This window comes from Squalius cephalus, assembly GCF_949319135.1.
Source record: "Squalius cephalus genome assembly, chromosome: 18".
NCBI classification, from domain to species: domain Eukaryota; kingdom Metazoa; phylum Chordata; class Actinopteri; order Cypriniformes; family Leuciscidae; genus Squalius; species Squalius cephalus.
Window position 1 is genome coordinate 23,919,400 of NC_137139.1, and position 17,170 is coordinate 23,936,569.

The 17,170-nt window shown below is 38.5% G+C and overlaps 1 protein-coding gene across 3 annotated transcripts in view; it reads right to left on the bottom strand.

The window, feature by feature from the left end:
* Window positions 1-17,170, bottom strand: part of casz1 (castor zinc finger 1) — a 183,012-nt gene that overhangs the window by 81,028 nt on the left and 84,814 nt on the right. For 2 of the 3 annotated variants that reach the window (XM_079849886.1, XM_079849888.1), the window contains exon 4: window positions 16,879-16,955. Coding sequence is in view for 1 of the 3 variants with exons in the window: in XM_079849885.1 (XP_079706011.1) it covers window positions 7,333-7,375 (43 nt within the window). In the remaining 2 variants the exon portion in view is untranslated. Of the gene's footprint in view, window positions 1-7,332; window positions 7,391-16,878; window positions 16,956-17,170 lie in introns of those variants that run through there. The other variant, XM_079849885.1, reaches the window with a different exon arrangement.

Below are 17,170 nucleotides of genomic sequence, written 5' to 3' on the forward strand. Positions count from 1 at the left end.
TGCTTGTCCCTCAGATAAGGTATCAGTTTTCATTGTAATTTCAGGTGAAATGATAAACGGCAGCCGTTACCAGGTGACAATGAATACTTTATAAGACAAAGCCCTTATTTGCCTGGCAGTTTCTTCCGCTGTGGCATGCAAAAGCGCACCCGGACAGCATTTTTTCAGCATATTTTATATCTAAACACAGTCGACTTTAGAAATATTTCCATTTTCAACTTGAACCGCAAATGATATGAGTAAACACCAGGCAGGAAGCGCCAAGTTTAGGCCAAAACAAAATGAGCTTAATTTCTTGAAAGTACTGAAAAATAAGGCCAATGAAAAGGGGAAATGCATATTCTGAGTACCGTCTCATAACTGTGAGAAATTAGTCAATCACAAGTTCCTGTTTGCCAACTGCTACATCTCATTTGTGAGCATAAAACAGGTTTTGGTTGATTTAGTGATTACACGGGTGAGTCATAAAGCAACAATGTCAAAATGTTCCCATCTTAAACACATTAATCCAGAAGGGAAGAGCCAGTCAGTCATCAAACATCTTCAAAACCCTAAACATGCAAAATATCAGCAGACGTGCCACACCTATCGGCCTCTGCCAACTTTCACAAAAGTTTTGCAACAAAACAACAGAATACCACTTTTACACGCGTGTCGAGCGCATTCAAAGCACTGACTGACACCGTAACAAGACGTGCAACGATCGAGCGCAACGCTTCGTACGGTAGGGAACAGCCAGTGGTCGCAGATCATTTTTCTTTTCGCTGCCATTTCTGTTTCTCGGAGAGGAGCTGAATGGCGTTTGATGTGGCCCATTATGATGGTATGCTCAGGGCATGGGGGTGAGCGGGGAGGGGGGACTGTGACATGGCAGGGCTGCATCCGTCAAAGGGATGCAGGGGCCAGACGTTTAGCTGCCCCTGACCGCGCACTCCGGGAGGGGCTGGTCTGATGGCCGCCCGCTCCAAGCACCTCGCTCTGCCGGGACAAAAGCCAGCGCCCAGTTGAAAGATGTGAATTGAGGGGCTTTTGTGCCTAGGGCTCGGGGGCATGCGGAGTGAGAAAACTGACCTTTGCTGGGAGTTAGATTGTGTTTGAACCCTCTCGCTGTCTCAGCCAGTGGGACGGCGCAGACCGAGTGGACGACTGTGAGGTGGAGGGCGTCACAAAAAAATAAAAAAATTTAGAAAAGGACAGAAAAGGGAGCATCATCACCACTGCCATCATCACCATCATCTCTCTGGCCTTCTCGCAGAGGTTTTAAATAGAGCTTTTTTTCCCCTCCCTTAAATCTCAATTGTGAAATTGACAGGAAATTGAATATGACAAATCTGGAGTCTAGTGCCGTGGCTTGAAAAGAAGGCCTGAGAAAGCATTTGCCCTTGTATTGTTCTAGCGAAGCCTGTGATGTTGGATATTATTCCCCCTCACGTCTATTAGGATAGCATTATATATTTATTTTTCTGGGGGTGAATGTATTGCATACCAAAATGCGAGCGTATCTCCAAAAGGAGCGGTCAGAAGTTACTTATCATAAACTAATTGGCCGACTTGTGGCGGTGATCTTTATAATGAAAATATCTTTATTAAATTAGCCCATCGTCGTTTTGCAAACAAATGAAAATGTGCCTGAAAAAAAAAAAAAAAACGGTTAAACATGTCCCTGTGATCTAAGGAGTGAAAAAAGGTGCACATCTATCTGCTGATAGGCTGAAATGTCCAGTTCACTTAAAAAACATTACTTAAAAGTACAAACAATTGTCTTGACGCAGCTTTCATCCCCTGCCTGCCATCATTACATTTCAGTATCTCTCCCGGATGCAGACAGTCATAATGTAATCTTCCTAATTTCGGTCTCTCGCAATCTGGTTTTAAAAGGGAATGAGAGAAAGGGCCACATTTCTGAAGGCCCTGACCATAATCATTTTAGACAGATAGCTTCTCCCATCGCAGATGAGCAAATATTTGTAAACTAGCTATCTAATGGAAAATTATAGTGAAATTAGAGCGAAATTCACGACAGAGAAATCTGATTACCTCTAATTTTATTATGCCATCTTAGCCCACACAGCATATTTTTGAAGAGTTTTTTTCCATAAATACCTATGCCAGGGGTCCCGGTAATCAAATAAAATTGAAATTCATCTCCCCATTAAATTCAATTAGATGCAATTTCAAAAGCCTATCAAAGATTTTAATTACTAAATTATAAAAGTCTCTAAAGCCAAATTGGGGAAGAAAAAAGTACATCCCTGCATTGGAGGGGAGGGGGGGGGGGGGCAGGAACGTAAATATAAATAAATAAATGCGACTCAAAATAAAACCAATCAGAGGAAATTGTCGATCCAAAAAAGATACCCGGACGGAAAATAGAATTAACCGAGCAGAGGCCTTATTCAGCGGCTCTGGGTGGAAGAGTGACGTGTGGCCAGGACGAAGGACTCCTGGACCAGAGGAAATGAACTTAGCTGAGGTACGCTCTGCTTCTAAACGTCTGCCCTCCGAGTTATTACGCCATAATTGACTAATTGACACCTTAATTTCATTTATGGGCTCCTGTATTGAGGAGTCAACCTCTGGGTATGGAGGTGGTCCAGGAAGAGAGCAGCGAGCCAGTATCCTGTGTGCAGGTGGATCCGAGCCCTGTTCACCCCCCTAGATGCCATGATCACGAGTATGATAATTAAATGGCAAAGAGAAACATATTGACTGAGCAAATGCTTGCGGAATACGCTAAAATCCTCCGTACCTGCTAACGATGACAGCTGTGGGGGTTCAGTCGTGCGTGCGCAACCAATATCCTTGCAACTTGCCTCATTGGGCATCAATTTGTTTCCCTGCGATAATTCTTTTTGCTGGAATACGTGATAAAGGCTGTTTTTCTAGGTGATGTGAAATGCGCCGTTTTAAATTAAGTTTACCCACCGAAAGCTCGGTATATCATAACACAAATTTATAAACAGTAAATTTGTGTTGAACTTACGGATGAATGGGTTTCAGCACGCCGTGCCGTAATGTGAAGGGCTTACTCTTTTAAAAGTGACATCAAATGCTGCTGCTACCTTTCCACAAAAGTGCTCACAATGGGACAGTAGAGGGGTCTCGGGTCGCCTACTAGGCCCGTTTCCCAGCCACCCCCTACCCCAGACCAATGGGCGGCTAAAACAACAGCACAGCAGCCTGGGAAGACTACAAAGCTCTGTCTGAAAGGACACCTGCTGCCTTTATTCACTTAACGCTCTTTAACTGCTCCCTGTGTTTGTTTAAAAGCCATATCCTAAAAGACAACCTTCAGGCACTGGATTGGGCGATGATGAATTAGATAAATATTGGCATTAATTGTTGCTAGACAAACATCTTGCCGTCTCAGAAAGAGAGAGAGAGAGAGAGAGAGAGAGAGAGAGAGAGAGAGAGAGAGAGAGAGAGAGGGTGTGGGGGAGTGCGACTTCTGGAGGACTCTGCCCGATGCCGGGCTGGGATGCGATATAGAAGAGGCTCGGTAAATATTACTAAACTGAAACTTTAATCTGCTTTTTTTCCACACTCAAGCTGGCTGGGTATTAAAGCTAATCTTTTTTGTGTGTCATATGGTGGGAGATATGGATGGAGCTAATTTTTAGAGACAAATCTGATATTTGTCAACTGGTTGAAAAAACCTGGGGATTTTCCACTAATCCTCCCACGGATGTGAAGGCGCGTTAACAGCGAAATGCAGATGGTGTGGCGCTCTCAGCACCCAGTCCAGACCTGAGTAAGTCCCGGAACGACTAACTGCAACCTGTGCTAATACCCTGAGCGCCGCCTTCAGCTAGTTAGCAAAGCAGCTAGCGTTTTTCTACGCTGCACTTTTCTTGCTGTTTATTCTCTATTCTTCCCCCGTTGTTTGCCTGGCTACTTCCTCTGTATTATAAAAAATTCAACACTGACCTAACTTTACAACTCTTTCTTTTTCTAATATGGAGACAAGGAAAAATTTTTAATTTAAAATGTAGCATAAATCTTTAAGGACACCAGCTACAAACCCACTGGGTAATTTTCTTGTTTACCTTTCCAAATAAAGCTCTTTCCTTTTCTCCACATACTTTAGTGAGAAAAAAGAAAGTCGTTTCAGAGCCAGAACAAATTTTTTAATAAAGACTACAAAACCAAAAAATTGTTGTCAAGAAGAAGAGGAACATAATTAAGAACCCATTAGAAAAAAAAAAGAAAAAAAATTCTGATCTAAAATTAGGATATAATATTTCAAAAAAAGGTTTTCTCTTTTCAAATGGATCCTTCAAAACATTGCAAAATGTAAAAGAGGCAGAAAAATAAATGTATATATTTTATAATTTGTAGTTACTAAAATATATATTTACATTTATGCACTTAGCACGTATGCATAAATATATCTGGACGGTTGGACGGACGGACGGACGGATGGACAGAAAGACAGATAGATATTAGCAATTACTAATAAAAAATGTATCTAAATATATTTATGCAAATGCTGTATGGGAAATGAACTTAATCAATGGTATGTTTTGCTATAATGGTATATAATGTGGCTATGTATTTGTGCTCCAAACAGAAGAGGTTAAAGTGCAGTCCACTAAAAAGGTATAGACTGCATTGAAGCACTAGAAAGAACAATCTACAATAAACGGAGCAATTCCAATAAGGTCCTCACACCATCGGTGCTCAGTGTTCAGGAGGAAATGAGCCTTTAAAACTTTATTTAAGGAACAGTGCCAACATGGCAGTTCACATGTAGAACAGGCTTTTTAAGAAGTTCGACACCACCCTCCCTCAGATGAGAGGCCTCTTATGAGCAACTGTGTGACTGAGAAAGAAAAAGAAGAACAAAACTGACCATCATTAGCTGGACAGACAGATCTGAGCTCAGCACAGGTATAAGGCAGGAAGCCTGTCACTCCACCAGGCGGACTATACTACAGTGACACTTTCCCCACTTTATACAATGTTAACATCTTTTAAGTCAACCAAAAACAATCAATTCAAGCCTTTCACTTTGACCACAAACATGCATTAACAATCTCTAACCTCCAATATTGGAAAGAAGCTGTATGGACAGGCACAAATGTTCTGCTAAACTTATTCATCTTCTTTTGTATACTTTGTCAGCATGTTAGTGTTTTATTCAACAGTTTTATTTCATTGTATGGCATAGGTTAGCTTGTAATAGAATTACTTATTTGCTGCTTAAAAGAAACCCAACAAGTTGAATAAATCAAAATTTGAAAATAAAAGCGTGGTGGAGTTGATTTATGTAACACAAATGCTTGTTGAAAGTAGCAAGCACAGCCGACATCTATTGATCAGCCCTACTGTGAGCTAAGGAGCTGAAAAAAGTTTATATTATAGACACAGTGAAATTCAGCATTTTTTTAACCTTCAGAGATGCTTTGCATTTGTCGGTAAAATAAATAAATATATAAATGCCGACAAGAGGGGGGGAAAATCACTAAAGCACTTTTGGTGTAATTGGCTGAACAGCAAGGGCAGCAGAAAATTTACAGGCAGACGACAGTGTGAAGGGGACTCGGTCACTGCATGAAAGCAAGCCCTCGGCACTGGCTGCTTTACTCTAGCCTGGACTTTAGCCACTGGCTCGGCACTGACATCATCCAATGGTGGCCCACCTGCACTACACGGAAATCACTACATGAAGTACTGAATGGGTTTCGAATAGTGGTCGACCGATATTGGTTTTTTGATGGCCTATGCCGATATCTTAGAGAGCAGGGTGGCCAATGGCAGATATAAAGCCTATATATAATATATTTATTTAAATTAATATTTAATAAATTATAAATAATTATTAAATACATTTAAAACGATTCATCTTTAAAATAAACATGCTTATACTTTAGATGCCAATTGATTCTGCAATCCTATTACAGTATTTTTCATAAATAAAGTAATTGTTTAAAAATATATGAATATATGAATAAAAATGAAGTAAACACTGGCACTAAGTAATCTGGTAAGTTTGTGCGCACTGGTTTTCAACTGGTTTTTACTTGGTTTTCAAGTAAAGACAAGGTAACACTAATTTTACATACAGAACACAGTGAAAATGGCATGCATATGACATAGTGGGTAACTGGATATAGCGCAGCATATTTTAAAATCAAGGGTTTTAAGTTTATCCAGTGAAGCTGAACTCTACTCCTGTCCGCATTCACTTCGCACGGACCGAACATTAACATGTTCATGCGGGCTACAAAAGATCTCACAGCTGGATTCGATTAAATCTGCAAGGTTTGTGAAATTAAATGTTTATTAGATATACAGAGATTTGTTTAAATGATATAGGTGCGCATTTGCGTATTGAAGGTAAATGAGAAAGTATTATACCCTATTGTTTGCCTGTTACTAATAATACAAAAGCAAACACTAGGCTATATTTTTTTGCATACCGTTTACTTTCTTTGTTTAACAGTTCTATCAAATAAAATATTAGATATGACTGCTAAACAGAAACCATAAATGTTAAACTAATAAAGATGGATAATGTGAGTGCTGTGTGATCAGGCAGTGCCGATCTCAAGCGTTCGCAGTGCCGGCCCTGTCAAAATAAAAGTCCTGCTTCTAACACCTGCTTCAAACAGAAAAACGTATTGGCCGATGGTGATATTTAAAAAATACGGAATATCGGCCGATATATCAGACGAGCTCTAGATTTGAAGGTACAGTTCACCCCCTAAAAGTAAAAAAGTTACCATCATTCTAAACCTACAACACTTCCTTATCCATGGATAAGACAAAAAGCACAATTTTGAAGAAAATTCTGGCCGCTCTTTCAGTAAAATTAAAGTGAATGCATAAACAGCAAAACAAAAAGCACTATTGAGGTGTATAAATACATTACTTCAGAAACCATACAATATACACTACCATTCAAAATTTCAGGGTCACGTATAAGTATACTCTCCTAGCATGCTGTTAGTCACCACTTATTCATCAAAGTATCCTTATATATATTACATTGCCTAGAAAAAAAGCGATCAGCGCTTCATTAAAAATGTCTCTTTTTGTAAATAAACTCAAACTGGTTTGGAACAACATGAGGCTGCATGGGTAAGTAATGAAAAGAAATTAATTTTGGTGTGAACTATCCCTAACATGGCAAACAGTAATGTGAAGGCAAAAATCCTTAACAGAAACCAAGAAAATCCAGTCAAACTCTACTAGAGGTCAAAGGTGGAAGTAAAGCTGTCATGGGCAGCCCAAAATTGGCCTGACTTGTGACAGTGGTGCCTCTTTCAACACCAGCCTTCTTGAGAGGATAGAGAGGATAACACTTAAAACCTTGCGGCTTTATCTCACCCACTGATTTTCCATAAAATGCCAGGCCAGGGAACCAGGCCATGTGACCGCCATGTAGGTCAGGCAAACGGGGGTAGAGCGGTGGGTGGCGGTGGGGCTTGCAGAGGGAGGGAGTTTTCGATGGAACTGTTGAAAATAGCATGCAGTAAACAGATTAGATCAATAAGGATTGTTGCTATATTGGTCTTTGAATACTACCCAGAGAGAGGATAACAGAGAAAAAGAGAGATGGGGGGGAGAGGGGAAAAAAAAAGACAGGAAGAGAGATGAACAGACCGTTTTGTTTAAACAAAGTTATAAGGTCATAAAATGTTTGGGTGGAGCTAATCAAACAACCGTCTGCATGTGGAATACGCCTGAATTTACCAAGTGTGAGAAATGTGCGTATACGTATACTCGCCTAGTATGCTGTTAGTCTTGACCCAAGAGAACCTGAGACACAAGTGAAGAGTTTAAGCCCGCAATAGCTGACAGCTGGTTTGGGCAAAGCCAGGAAATATGACACTGTGTGTCAGTTGCTGAAAAAAAATGTTGAAAATGGCAGCTCTCGGCTCAAACTGCAAATCTGAGGATGGGTCAGGAATATACAACACTAGTCCGTTTGACAACGCGGTTAAAATATACGAAAACCGGAGCGGTGCCGACCGCTTTGCGCAATTTATCAGACGATAATTGATATTAATGTAGAAGGGGCCTGTCAGCCAGCACAGGCTGGAGTAATGAATAGGTTCCTCTAATGTACTCACTTCCCAGACCCTTCAAAACTTCTCAATGTTTCATTTTATTTTGTCCTGCAGCTTGTTCTTCTTTAAAAACCAGCACAAAAGTGAGGTTTTGTGTGTAATTTGACAGACCAACCCACAGAGAACACAATGAATAGAATGAGCGGTATGTTTTGGTTTGCTTGCTTACAGAAAAGGAAGCAGATCTATTGAATGAACGATTGACACCCAGACTGGATTTTTCACTGTCAGAGTATAAAAATAACACTCATCGACTGGTTGACCTTGCTTGGTGAAATGGCAATATATTGAACATTTGTGAGAAACTACTGTATGACGTTCATTAAACGGACATCAGCGACGGTGGACCCGGGAGTGAGATGAGTCACAGCGGGATGTTTTTGTCTTATTAATTGACCTTGACCAATCATTCACCCAAAACCTCCATTTTGTTTTGGAGTTTATGTTGCATGTAACTAACGTGAAATGGCCCCCGCAACCTAAAATTGAGATATCGGCAACGCTGTTCATCATCTGAGCATTTTTTCTATAAATATGAGCATTCTGTGTGTTTGAACATCAAACCCGAAGCAATCAAATCACGACACTGTATCCCTGTTTGCAATAATTATTGATCATAAGTCTGCTCTTGCTGCTCATAAGGGTTCCTTTCAATTGATTTTTTTTCTCTCCTGCCTGAAAAAAATATATAATAGAGTTGGTATGAATTAAAGGCTGTTTTGCTTCAATTCATCTAAGCAACCAGACAATAATTTCATGTTACCAGGGAAACGCGATAACACAGACTCCTTGTTGCTAAACAATCAATTAGTTTTGTGCTTTGTACCACTGTTTACTCTCCCATTAAAACCTGAAAAGTCAGTTTAGCTTTTTTGCAGCGCTCCAGTTTTCAGGGTTTTGTTGAATAAATCCTGAAATACAAAAGAGAGTGAGAGAGAAGCCAGGTGGCTGTGAGTAGAGCTGCTCCACACACAGACGTGGCCTTTTGTTGGGATGCTGAAATTCAACAAACCATGCCCCATCACAAACAGAAGCTGTGTTTTTGTTGAAAGGATGTTTTTATGTCACTATTTTTCTAATGAGGGGGCATGACAAAGCATTGACTTTAATCCATTTTCATCAAAAGCATTAGCTTGGCATTATAGTGAACAGATAGCGTTACATGCTTTGTTCAGAGATGTTTACAGTCTTTATAGCTTTATTATACTGTAAATATAAAACTTTTCTGGGATCAAATATCAAAATCATATATAAGTGGTTTGATTAAAGAGATCTGATGAAAACCTGTATGATGTTTTAGAACACAAAGAGAAGTTTAGCAGAATATTATCAGTATGCCATTGCACATAAAATATAAGCAGAACCTGATTTCACCAAGTACAACATGTTCCTGGATCAACATATCAACAAATCAGATTTGAGGGACAAATTAAGGTCTAATTTAGGATTACAATCAGGGTTAGGTGCTTCTACATCAGTGTTATTCACAGTGTTATTGATTTTAGGGGTAACTTAGGGGTAGGGATATGGTTAGGACTAGATTTTTGGACAGGAATGTTTTTCCTGGATCAAAAAAATGTGTTGACCTAGGAACACGTCTAAATCTACAAAATCAGGATGTGCTGATATGACTTGTATTAATACGTGTATGATATTGACATCAGTGTCAAATGTGTCATTTGGACTTTTTTGTAATTTTTGGAGCTTGACAGGACTTGGTCACCATCTTCTTTCAATGTATGGAAAGCAGCATTGTAAACAGTGTGAACGGGAAAAAAGAAAATAGTACAGGCTTGAAAAAAACAAAGATGATTAAGTGATGACAAAATCTTTCAAATATCTCTTTGGGTGTGGCGCTAACTTGTCGATGTACATGTTTGATTGCCTTGTTGAGACAATCTACAAGAAAATGAATTTAAACATCCCTCCTAGCACACTGGGTAAAATAAAAATAAATACGACCTCACGTTATGTCAATCACGCTTACACACTGCCTCCGAAACTTTCGTCCGTCATAAAAAAATTTGGATCGGGTTCGATTTTCTGCGTTTTTCGCATCCATAGCAATCATTTGAATGGTGTTTTGACAATTCAGAGCCACCGAATCACGAATACGAAAAAACGCAAAATTTCGGACTCAGTGTGCAAGGACCTTAAATGCTGACAGGCAAATGTAAAGACGGTAAAGGGATTAAACCATGTGGCCAACAATTGCAAAGTAAACAGAGGGCTAATCTTGCCTTTAAAGCCAGTATCTCCTGACCCCTAAGACTTCAAACTAGCACTAAGAGAAAAACACTACAGGGGTCTTTTCAGGTAAGCGGGTGGCCGGGCCGTACACCCACACCAACACAAACACAAATTATCATATCAATAGACATCCACTGTCTCTTTTTCAACACAGGAAGCTCCTCATTATAATAACGCACCAATGATTGACATACTCACCAGAATATATATATATATATATATAGATCAACATTTAAATGAGTTAGCCAAAAGGCTATTGAAATATGTATTTATATAAAACCCTTTATTAATAAAAAGCCATCTCCATGATGTAATTGCAATATAATGCTCAACTATGCTCTACTATAATGTTAAATAAAATTTCCTCCTCATATGTGCTGACATATCATTATCATCAAGATAAGAGGGATCTTAAGGAAAAATGGATTTGTTAAGCCGAGCAGGCTCGAGTTTTAAAGACTGCACGGTTCAAAGTGTCAACTGTCGGGCACGTAAAAAGACATAACCACTCAGAAGAGCGTCAAAGTTTCTCGAAGCCAGGGTATCCGTTTGATTGAAAATAATATGCCTTTCCATCTTTCAAAGATGTACTTTTCCAAAAGCATCGTTGATTGCCCTGTGTCCATTACTAGGAGAGATTATGATAATATTCCACATTGTGCTCTGTGTGATGCAGGGGAAATTCAATACTCAAAAGGTTAATGCAATCAATTAGGATGACAAAGGGGTAAAGTAAAACCCTCCTGCTCGCTGAGAAAGGAGCAGGGACGGAGAAGGAGAAAAAGGTATTGAAAGCTTGAATAGATCTGCCAGGAGAGAAGAGGCACTCCAAATATGTGAGAAAGAGGTGAAAACGAGTGTTGTCTATTCTATACGAGTTCTTCAAAGCGCCCGCTGTCCTAGTGTCACACAAATGCAGACACACACAAGACAGATAAAGATTAAAGAGGAGCTCTCGCAAATACTCAATAGCTACATCCTTTTCCTAACACATATCACAATATTCACATTATTTTAAAAGCAGAACAAGAACACAACCCTCTGGTGCTCTTCGCATGTTGGTCAAAAATGACCTAAATGTATTTTTTTATTTCAATTAAATTAATTTACTATATTTTAGTTCAAAAATATTTTATATGTTTAGGGGATTTTATGGTGCTAAATTATATTTATGCTGTATTTATAATCCATTTATTCACTTTTTGAGCATAGACCTGAAAGAGCATAGACCTGACCTGTCGTAAATCTTGAATGCTTTAGTTTAGAGCACAGACTTAAGTTTGATCTCTTTTCAAAGACGACACTTGGCAGATTATTGCTGTGAAGTGAAAAAAGATTTAAAAAAGTGAACTTAAAAAAAGTAACAGATTTTTACGTTTATGGATATGAAAAATGAAAGCCATAAATCTAAACAAGTTGTGTTCAAATTTGAGCCTGATATCTCAAAAAAATTTGTAAGGTTTGGCCGCAGTACCAAAAGTTTCCACTAGATGAAATTCATCTCCCATTCATTTCCAATACGTCATTTTTGCCCCCGAGAAGCACAAGTGTGAGTATTTTTGTGTTCACATAGCAAGTGCCATAACCTTTACCAAGTTTCGTACCATTCCGATGAAAAAAATAAAAAAATAAAAAAATAAAAAAATTCGGTCAAAAATGGCAGAAGAGCACCAGACGCCAAAAGAAGTGGGTTAGGTTATAAATGATAAAACAATAGATATATACTGGTAATAAATGAGAGGTGAAAGTATTTTCATGTATGCGCTCGACTTCACAGATCCACTAGAAATCACCTTGAGACCTGTTGGATAAAAGTAATTACAAAAATGGCTATATATTCCACTTCCTTAAGCTTTCTCTGGCTTTCAACTTTCATGTTTTGGGTTTAATATTTCAATTTCATCTGCACAGAGCAGTCGCAGCTTGAATATTAACAATAATAAAACTGCGCTGAAATTAAAAAGACAATCCCTTCTCTTCAAGAGGGAGACAATGGCCTTTATTATTTAGATAGATGCTACACCGCTGCACAACACAAAGGATTCCCATCATTGCAGATAAATGGATAAAGTTAGATAGCAGTATTGAGCTGTACAACTATTGTGATAATCCATATTACCTTTTCAGTCTTCAGCACAGTCTATCAGGGAGAGACGGTGATAATTACATCTTAGCAACCGTCTGTTCTGATAAAAAAGGCACACAGTGGCACTGGAACGTCGCTCTATTGAGAGACACTGCACTGCCTAATTTCCCACCCAGAGCAGAGAAATTACATAAAGGGAGAGGGCTGTAATCCACCACATCCGGGAAGAAGCAAACTTAAACCACACCTGTTTGTGCCAGGCCCAAATGCAACAGATGAATTTTTATGCACAATGATGCTCCCTGTCACTATCTGTTTGCATTCGTTATGCTTTTCTGCAATGCCCTGATTGACATAAGGATTTGTGAAGAGGCAAATTTCCAGGAATTTTTCTGTTCCAAAATCTAGCAAGCTGCATAGAGCAACATTATACGACATCGCAAGCGTGCTCTCGGCATGAAGGCCGTTTCAAAAGATAGGTAACAAAGTTTTTATTTTACCCAAAAATAAAAATTCTGTCATTCCGTCTCATCTACTACTCCAAAATACAGAAGATAGAAAGTCATAGGTTTGGAAGAACATGAAGGTGAGTTAATAATTACAGAATTTTCATTTTTGGGAGGAGTATTCCTTTAATTATGCTGGCTCATAATATACATATTCACCAAAATCTAAAGCAGCACTGAATGTACCCTTTGAAGAGACCCAGAATGCACTGTGAAAAGTAAAAAAAGCAAAGAAAAAAAAAGCAGATAATGTGAGAAAAATGCTGATTAATAATATTATTAATTCAATATAATAAAAAATTAATTCATGTTTACATGTAAAAATTTACAATAGTAGAAAATAAGACAAAAATATATTTTATTTATTTTTAATAAAGAATTTTGTTAGCTTTAACTGGCAATGGCAGGTGAAACAAGAAAATTTACTGGTAAATAATTATTTGATAATTATTCAATAACTAATTACAATTAATAAATAAATTAAATGTATAAATGCATCTATAGAATTATGTACAACATTTGGTTACACTTTATTTTAAGGTGTCATTGTTACAGTGTAATTATACATTTAAGTATTGAGTAATATTAAGCAACTACATGTACTTACTAAGGTTAGGGTAGGATTAGGATTTGGTTGAGGGTTAGTTGTATGTAATTATGCATATTTTACTGTTATTACTATGGTAAGTACATGTAACATGTTTAACAAGGAGACTGTAAAATAAAGTGTTACCCAACGTTTAATTTATTTAATCCTAGTATGTTTTTTGTTGGCTCAATTCAGTACAGAAAAAAAAAAAACACATTTAAAAAAAGATTCAGTCTTTAATTTCGATTCAAGCCATGTATTAATTAAAGCAAGTTACCAGACTAATGATAAGTTACTTATGGTATTTAATCACCAAATCCTATTTTGCATTTGGCGTGTGTTAACTTTGAACTGAACTACGTAGCATGAGAGGTAACCAAGGCCTTCCGCCGACATGCTAAGAAATTTCGCTTTATATAAGCGCAACTGCTGTAATTTGACCTACATCACATTTCCCTGTCGCACCATTTTGGGGGCCAGTGGACGTTCCAATGAGACAAAAAGCTCAATAGGCTTTGAAGTTTCAGGACTTATGAAAGGCAAGAGACCACAGTCTCAAAAGATGTGGCGGCCCGGAGGCCCCGGTTAAAAAGAAAAACAATTACTTTGAGCGCGAGGGGAACGCAATGCTCCTGTCTTGGCTTCCTGCGGCCTAAGTGGCGGCCGGGTGTTGAGGGGGGTCGAGGGGGCGATTTGAGGAGGTGGCGGATTTGATGGATGGGCGAGAGGGAAAGTCTATTCACATGGAGATGTTACATCATAAATATTTACACAGGGCTGCCGTTTCCATGTAGCCTCTTCTTGTTTTGACACACTGGAAAAAAATTCAAAGGCCAAAAAAATTGAGAGGAAAATGAGAAAAAGTAAATAGGGGACGGCATACAAAAGAGGTGATGGCTTTTTTGTTATCATAGTTTGGACTGATATACCAAAGGAACAAAAGTAAGTGTGACAATTTAACTTGCCAACTCAGCAGAAACATGCTCTCTTTAGACATATAAAAGAGGTTTTAATATATCAATGTCTGTAATTACTTAAATAAGAGAGAATGGTCTCCGCAATCTGTCTTTGCGCTACATTTGACCCAAGTGATCTCTGAAAACAGCCCAGTTCGGCTTCTAGCGAGAGGGAGCCTGCTTTTTGTTGTCTTAAAAACAGCTCATCCAATTCTTCACAGCAAGCGCAATTAAAAGCCTTCCAACTCCCTGCAGAAGGCCTGAACCAACAAAAACAAATTTGGCAGTTTAATTTTCTTCCCACTGTTTGAGAGGGAATCCATTCTGGGAGGCTTCTGCGCTGCAACCGCCTGGTCTCTGGGAGCTTTTCGGGAAGGGAAAAGGCATGCAAGGCCCCATGTTGGAGCCAGTTTGGCTGATTAGCCGAATTAAATATATCAAAACCCAATTAAGCTAACTATACTCCAGCCATTCAGTTTGCAATGAGGAGAGAATTGGGTCATGATGCTGGGGCTGCCTGGCTTGGCACACTGTCCTAGGTCTGAATGCGAAGAGGGACTCCTAAAGCATCTGGCTTATTAGGCCGAGACGCAGAAAAACATTGCTTTAACTTAAGCAGGCCTGGGTATGACAGTATATACCATGCAAAGAAAGTAATGCGTCAATCGATAGAGATTTTCATTGACTGTTTAAATCTACGGCGCAAAATGTTTCCAGTGCAGGCAGCTAGTTGATTATAACAAGAATTTAATGTTGACTTACTAGTATAACTAGTATATCGCTTCAAACATGGCTCTTCCAGTCATTTTTGTAATGTATTACTGTTTAAAGTATTTTATTGTAACTGTTACATATATGAACCTCTTTTTTAACTGAAGATTTAAAAAAATGTATTTGTATAACCAATATAACTAAAAATAATTGTATAACTTGGTTTGCGTCCATCAACAACTTAAAAAAAAATCTAATTATGGTTATGTCATATAAAACACTTTGTGGTTTAATTTAAATTTCTTTAAATTTCTTTAATTAATTAATTAATTTTCATTTATTACATTTCTAAAATATTTCAAAAAAAAAAACATAAATTGTTAAATAATATAAATTGTTAAATAATAAAAATTACAATATACACCTTTACTGTGTTTCTTACCGCCCACCCCTACCCGACAGCAAAGCCAAAACACTGTTATCTAAGGAGAAAAATGAGATTTAAAAAAGGCTCTGAAGAACAAAGATGTCTGAATCGTAGAGCATCTCATCCACATATCGCCTGACACAAAGAGCATGATCTGTGTTGTTCTCTCTCCATTCCCTGCCCAGCCATGCATGACTGCCGGTGGCTGCAGAGACATTGTTTAGACATAGTTTGCCCGTGATTTATGCTGCAAGTGTGTATTTCGCCCTGCACTGAAAGACACTGGCAGGACAAAGGGGTGTTGGTTTCTCTGAGCCGTGTATCATGGTCAGGCCAGAACCCCCTGGACATGACGATGACCCCGAGACTGACACAAGACAACGCACAACATCACTCCTCTCCGCTGAGATTGCTGCTGACTCAGGAGCCACGGGCAAAGCCATGGAAAACAGTGTCATTCATCCAGGGGAGCAAATTCTTATGCTCTTAACTTTGTCCGTAAACTTCCATGAGCTGTATTAATCATGCGTGGCATCTTATGTTTATTGAGATGGCAGCTGTCAAGCAGTAAATATGATGATAATGGAAAACTGCATGCTAAGCTGCATTCACATTTAACAAACACTGCAAATTTGGAGTAAGTTAGTTAGATAAAGTACAGCATCGCCTTGAAACCCAAAGAAGAAAAATAAACATTTTGCCATCATCTAATCACTAGCTGTATGACTTCCTTTATTCTGTCAAATAAAACAGGAGCCGTGTAGAGGAATGCACTGGCTGTGGATGTGAATGGGGAGCTTTCAAGTTTCCAAAGGATGCAAAGTACAATATAAATATAGTTGAATTAGCATATTAGTCAATATTACTCATACACTACATTTATTATTATTATTATTAGTGATAATCTTTCTTTCCAGTGAACTTATAACCTCTGAAACTGGATCACTGAAACATCAGAAAGGACAAAAATAAGTTAAGTATAATAATAGTGGTCCATAGAACTGTCGATACTGTAATAGTATCTGAAACGGTTCCAACTCCTTTTCAGCAGTAACGTTTATGTGACAGAATGTATAAAATGTTTTAATTTTTGGATAAAATATCCCTTTTAACCAGTAGAAAAAGAAAAAAAACCTGCTCCTATAAATCTTAGAATAAATATAAACATGGCAATCATCTGTGTATGTTTTGAGGTGTATGTTTTTTCGTGTTAACAAAAAAATGGCGTGTTTTTTGTTAACACGATTAAACATGAACCTTCATGCATGCTTCCCTTACCTCTCTCTCGCTCTCTCTCTCTCTCTCTCTCTCTCTCTCTGATGGAAAAAGTCACTCCCCTCACAGGCTTACTTCATCTGCAAGACAGAGAGAAAAAACACTTTAGATTAAACAGAATCCAAACATCTATTTATCAGGCATTACATAAAACACTCCATTAATACCCCCATATCCACACTGAGCGTATATTGGCGTATATGCGTATAATGAGTTGTCTAAATGTGAAGATATGTTGTCCCCCTTAGCATTCCGGGTGTAGAAACTCAGTGCTGACTGAACAAAGGGCTCTCAA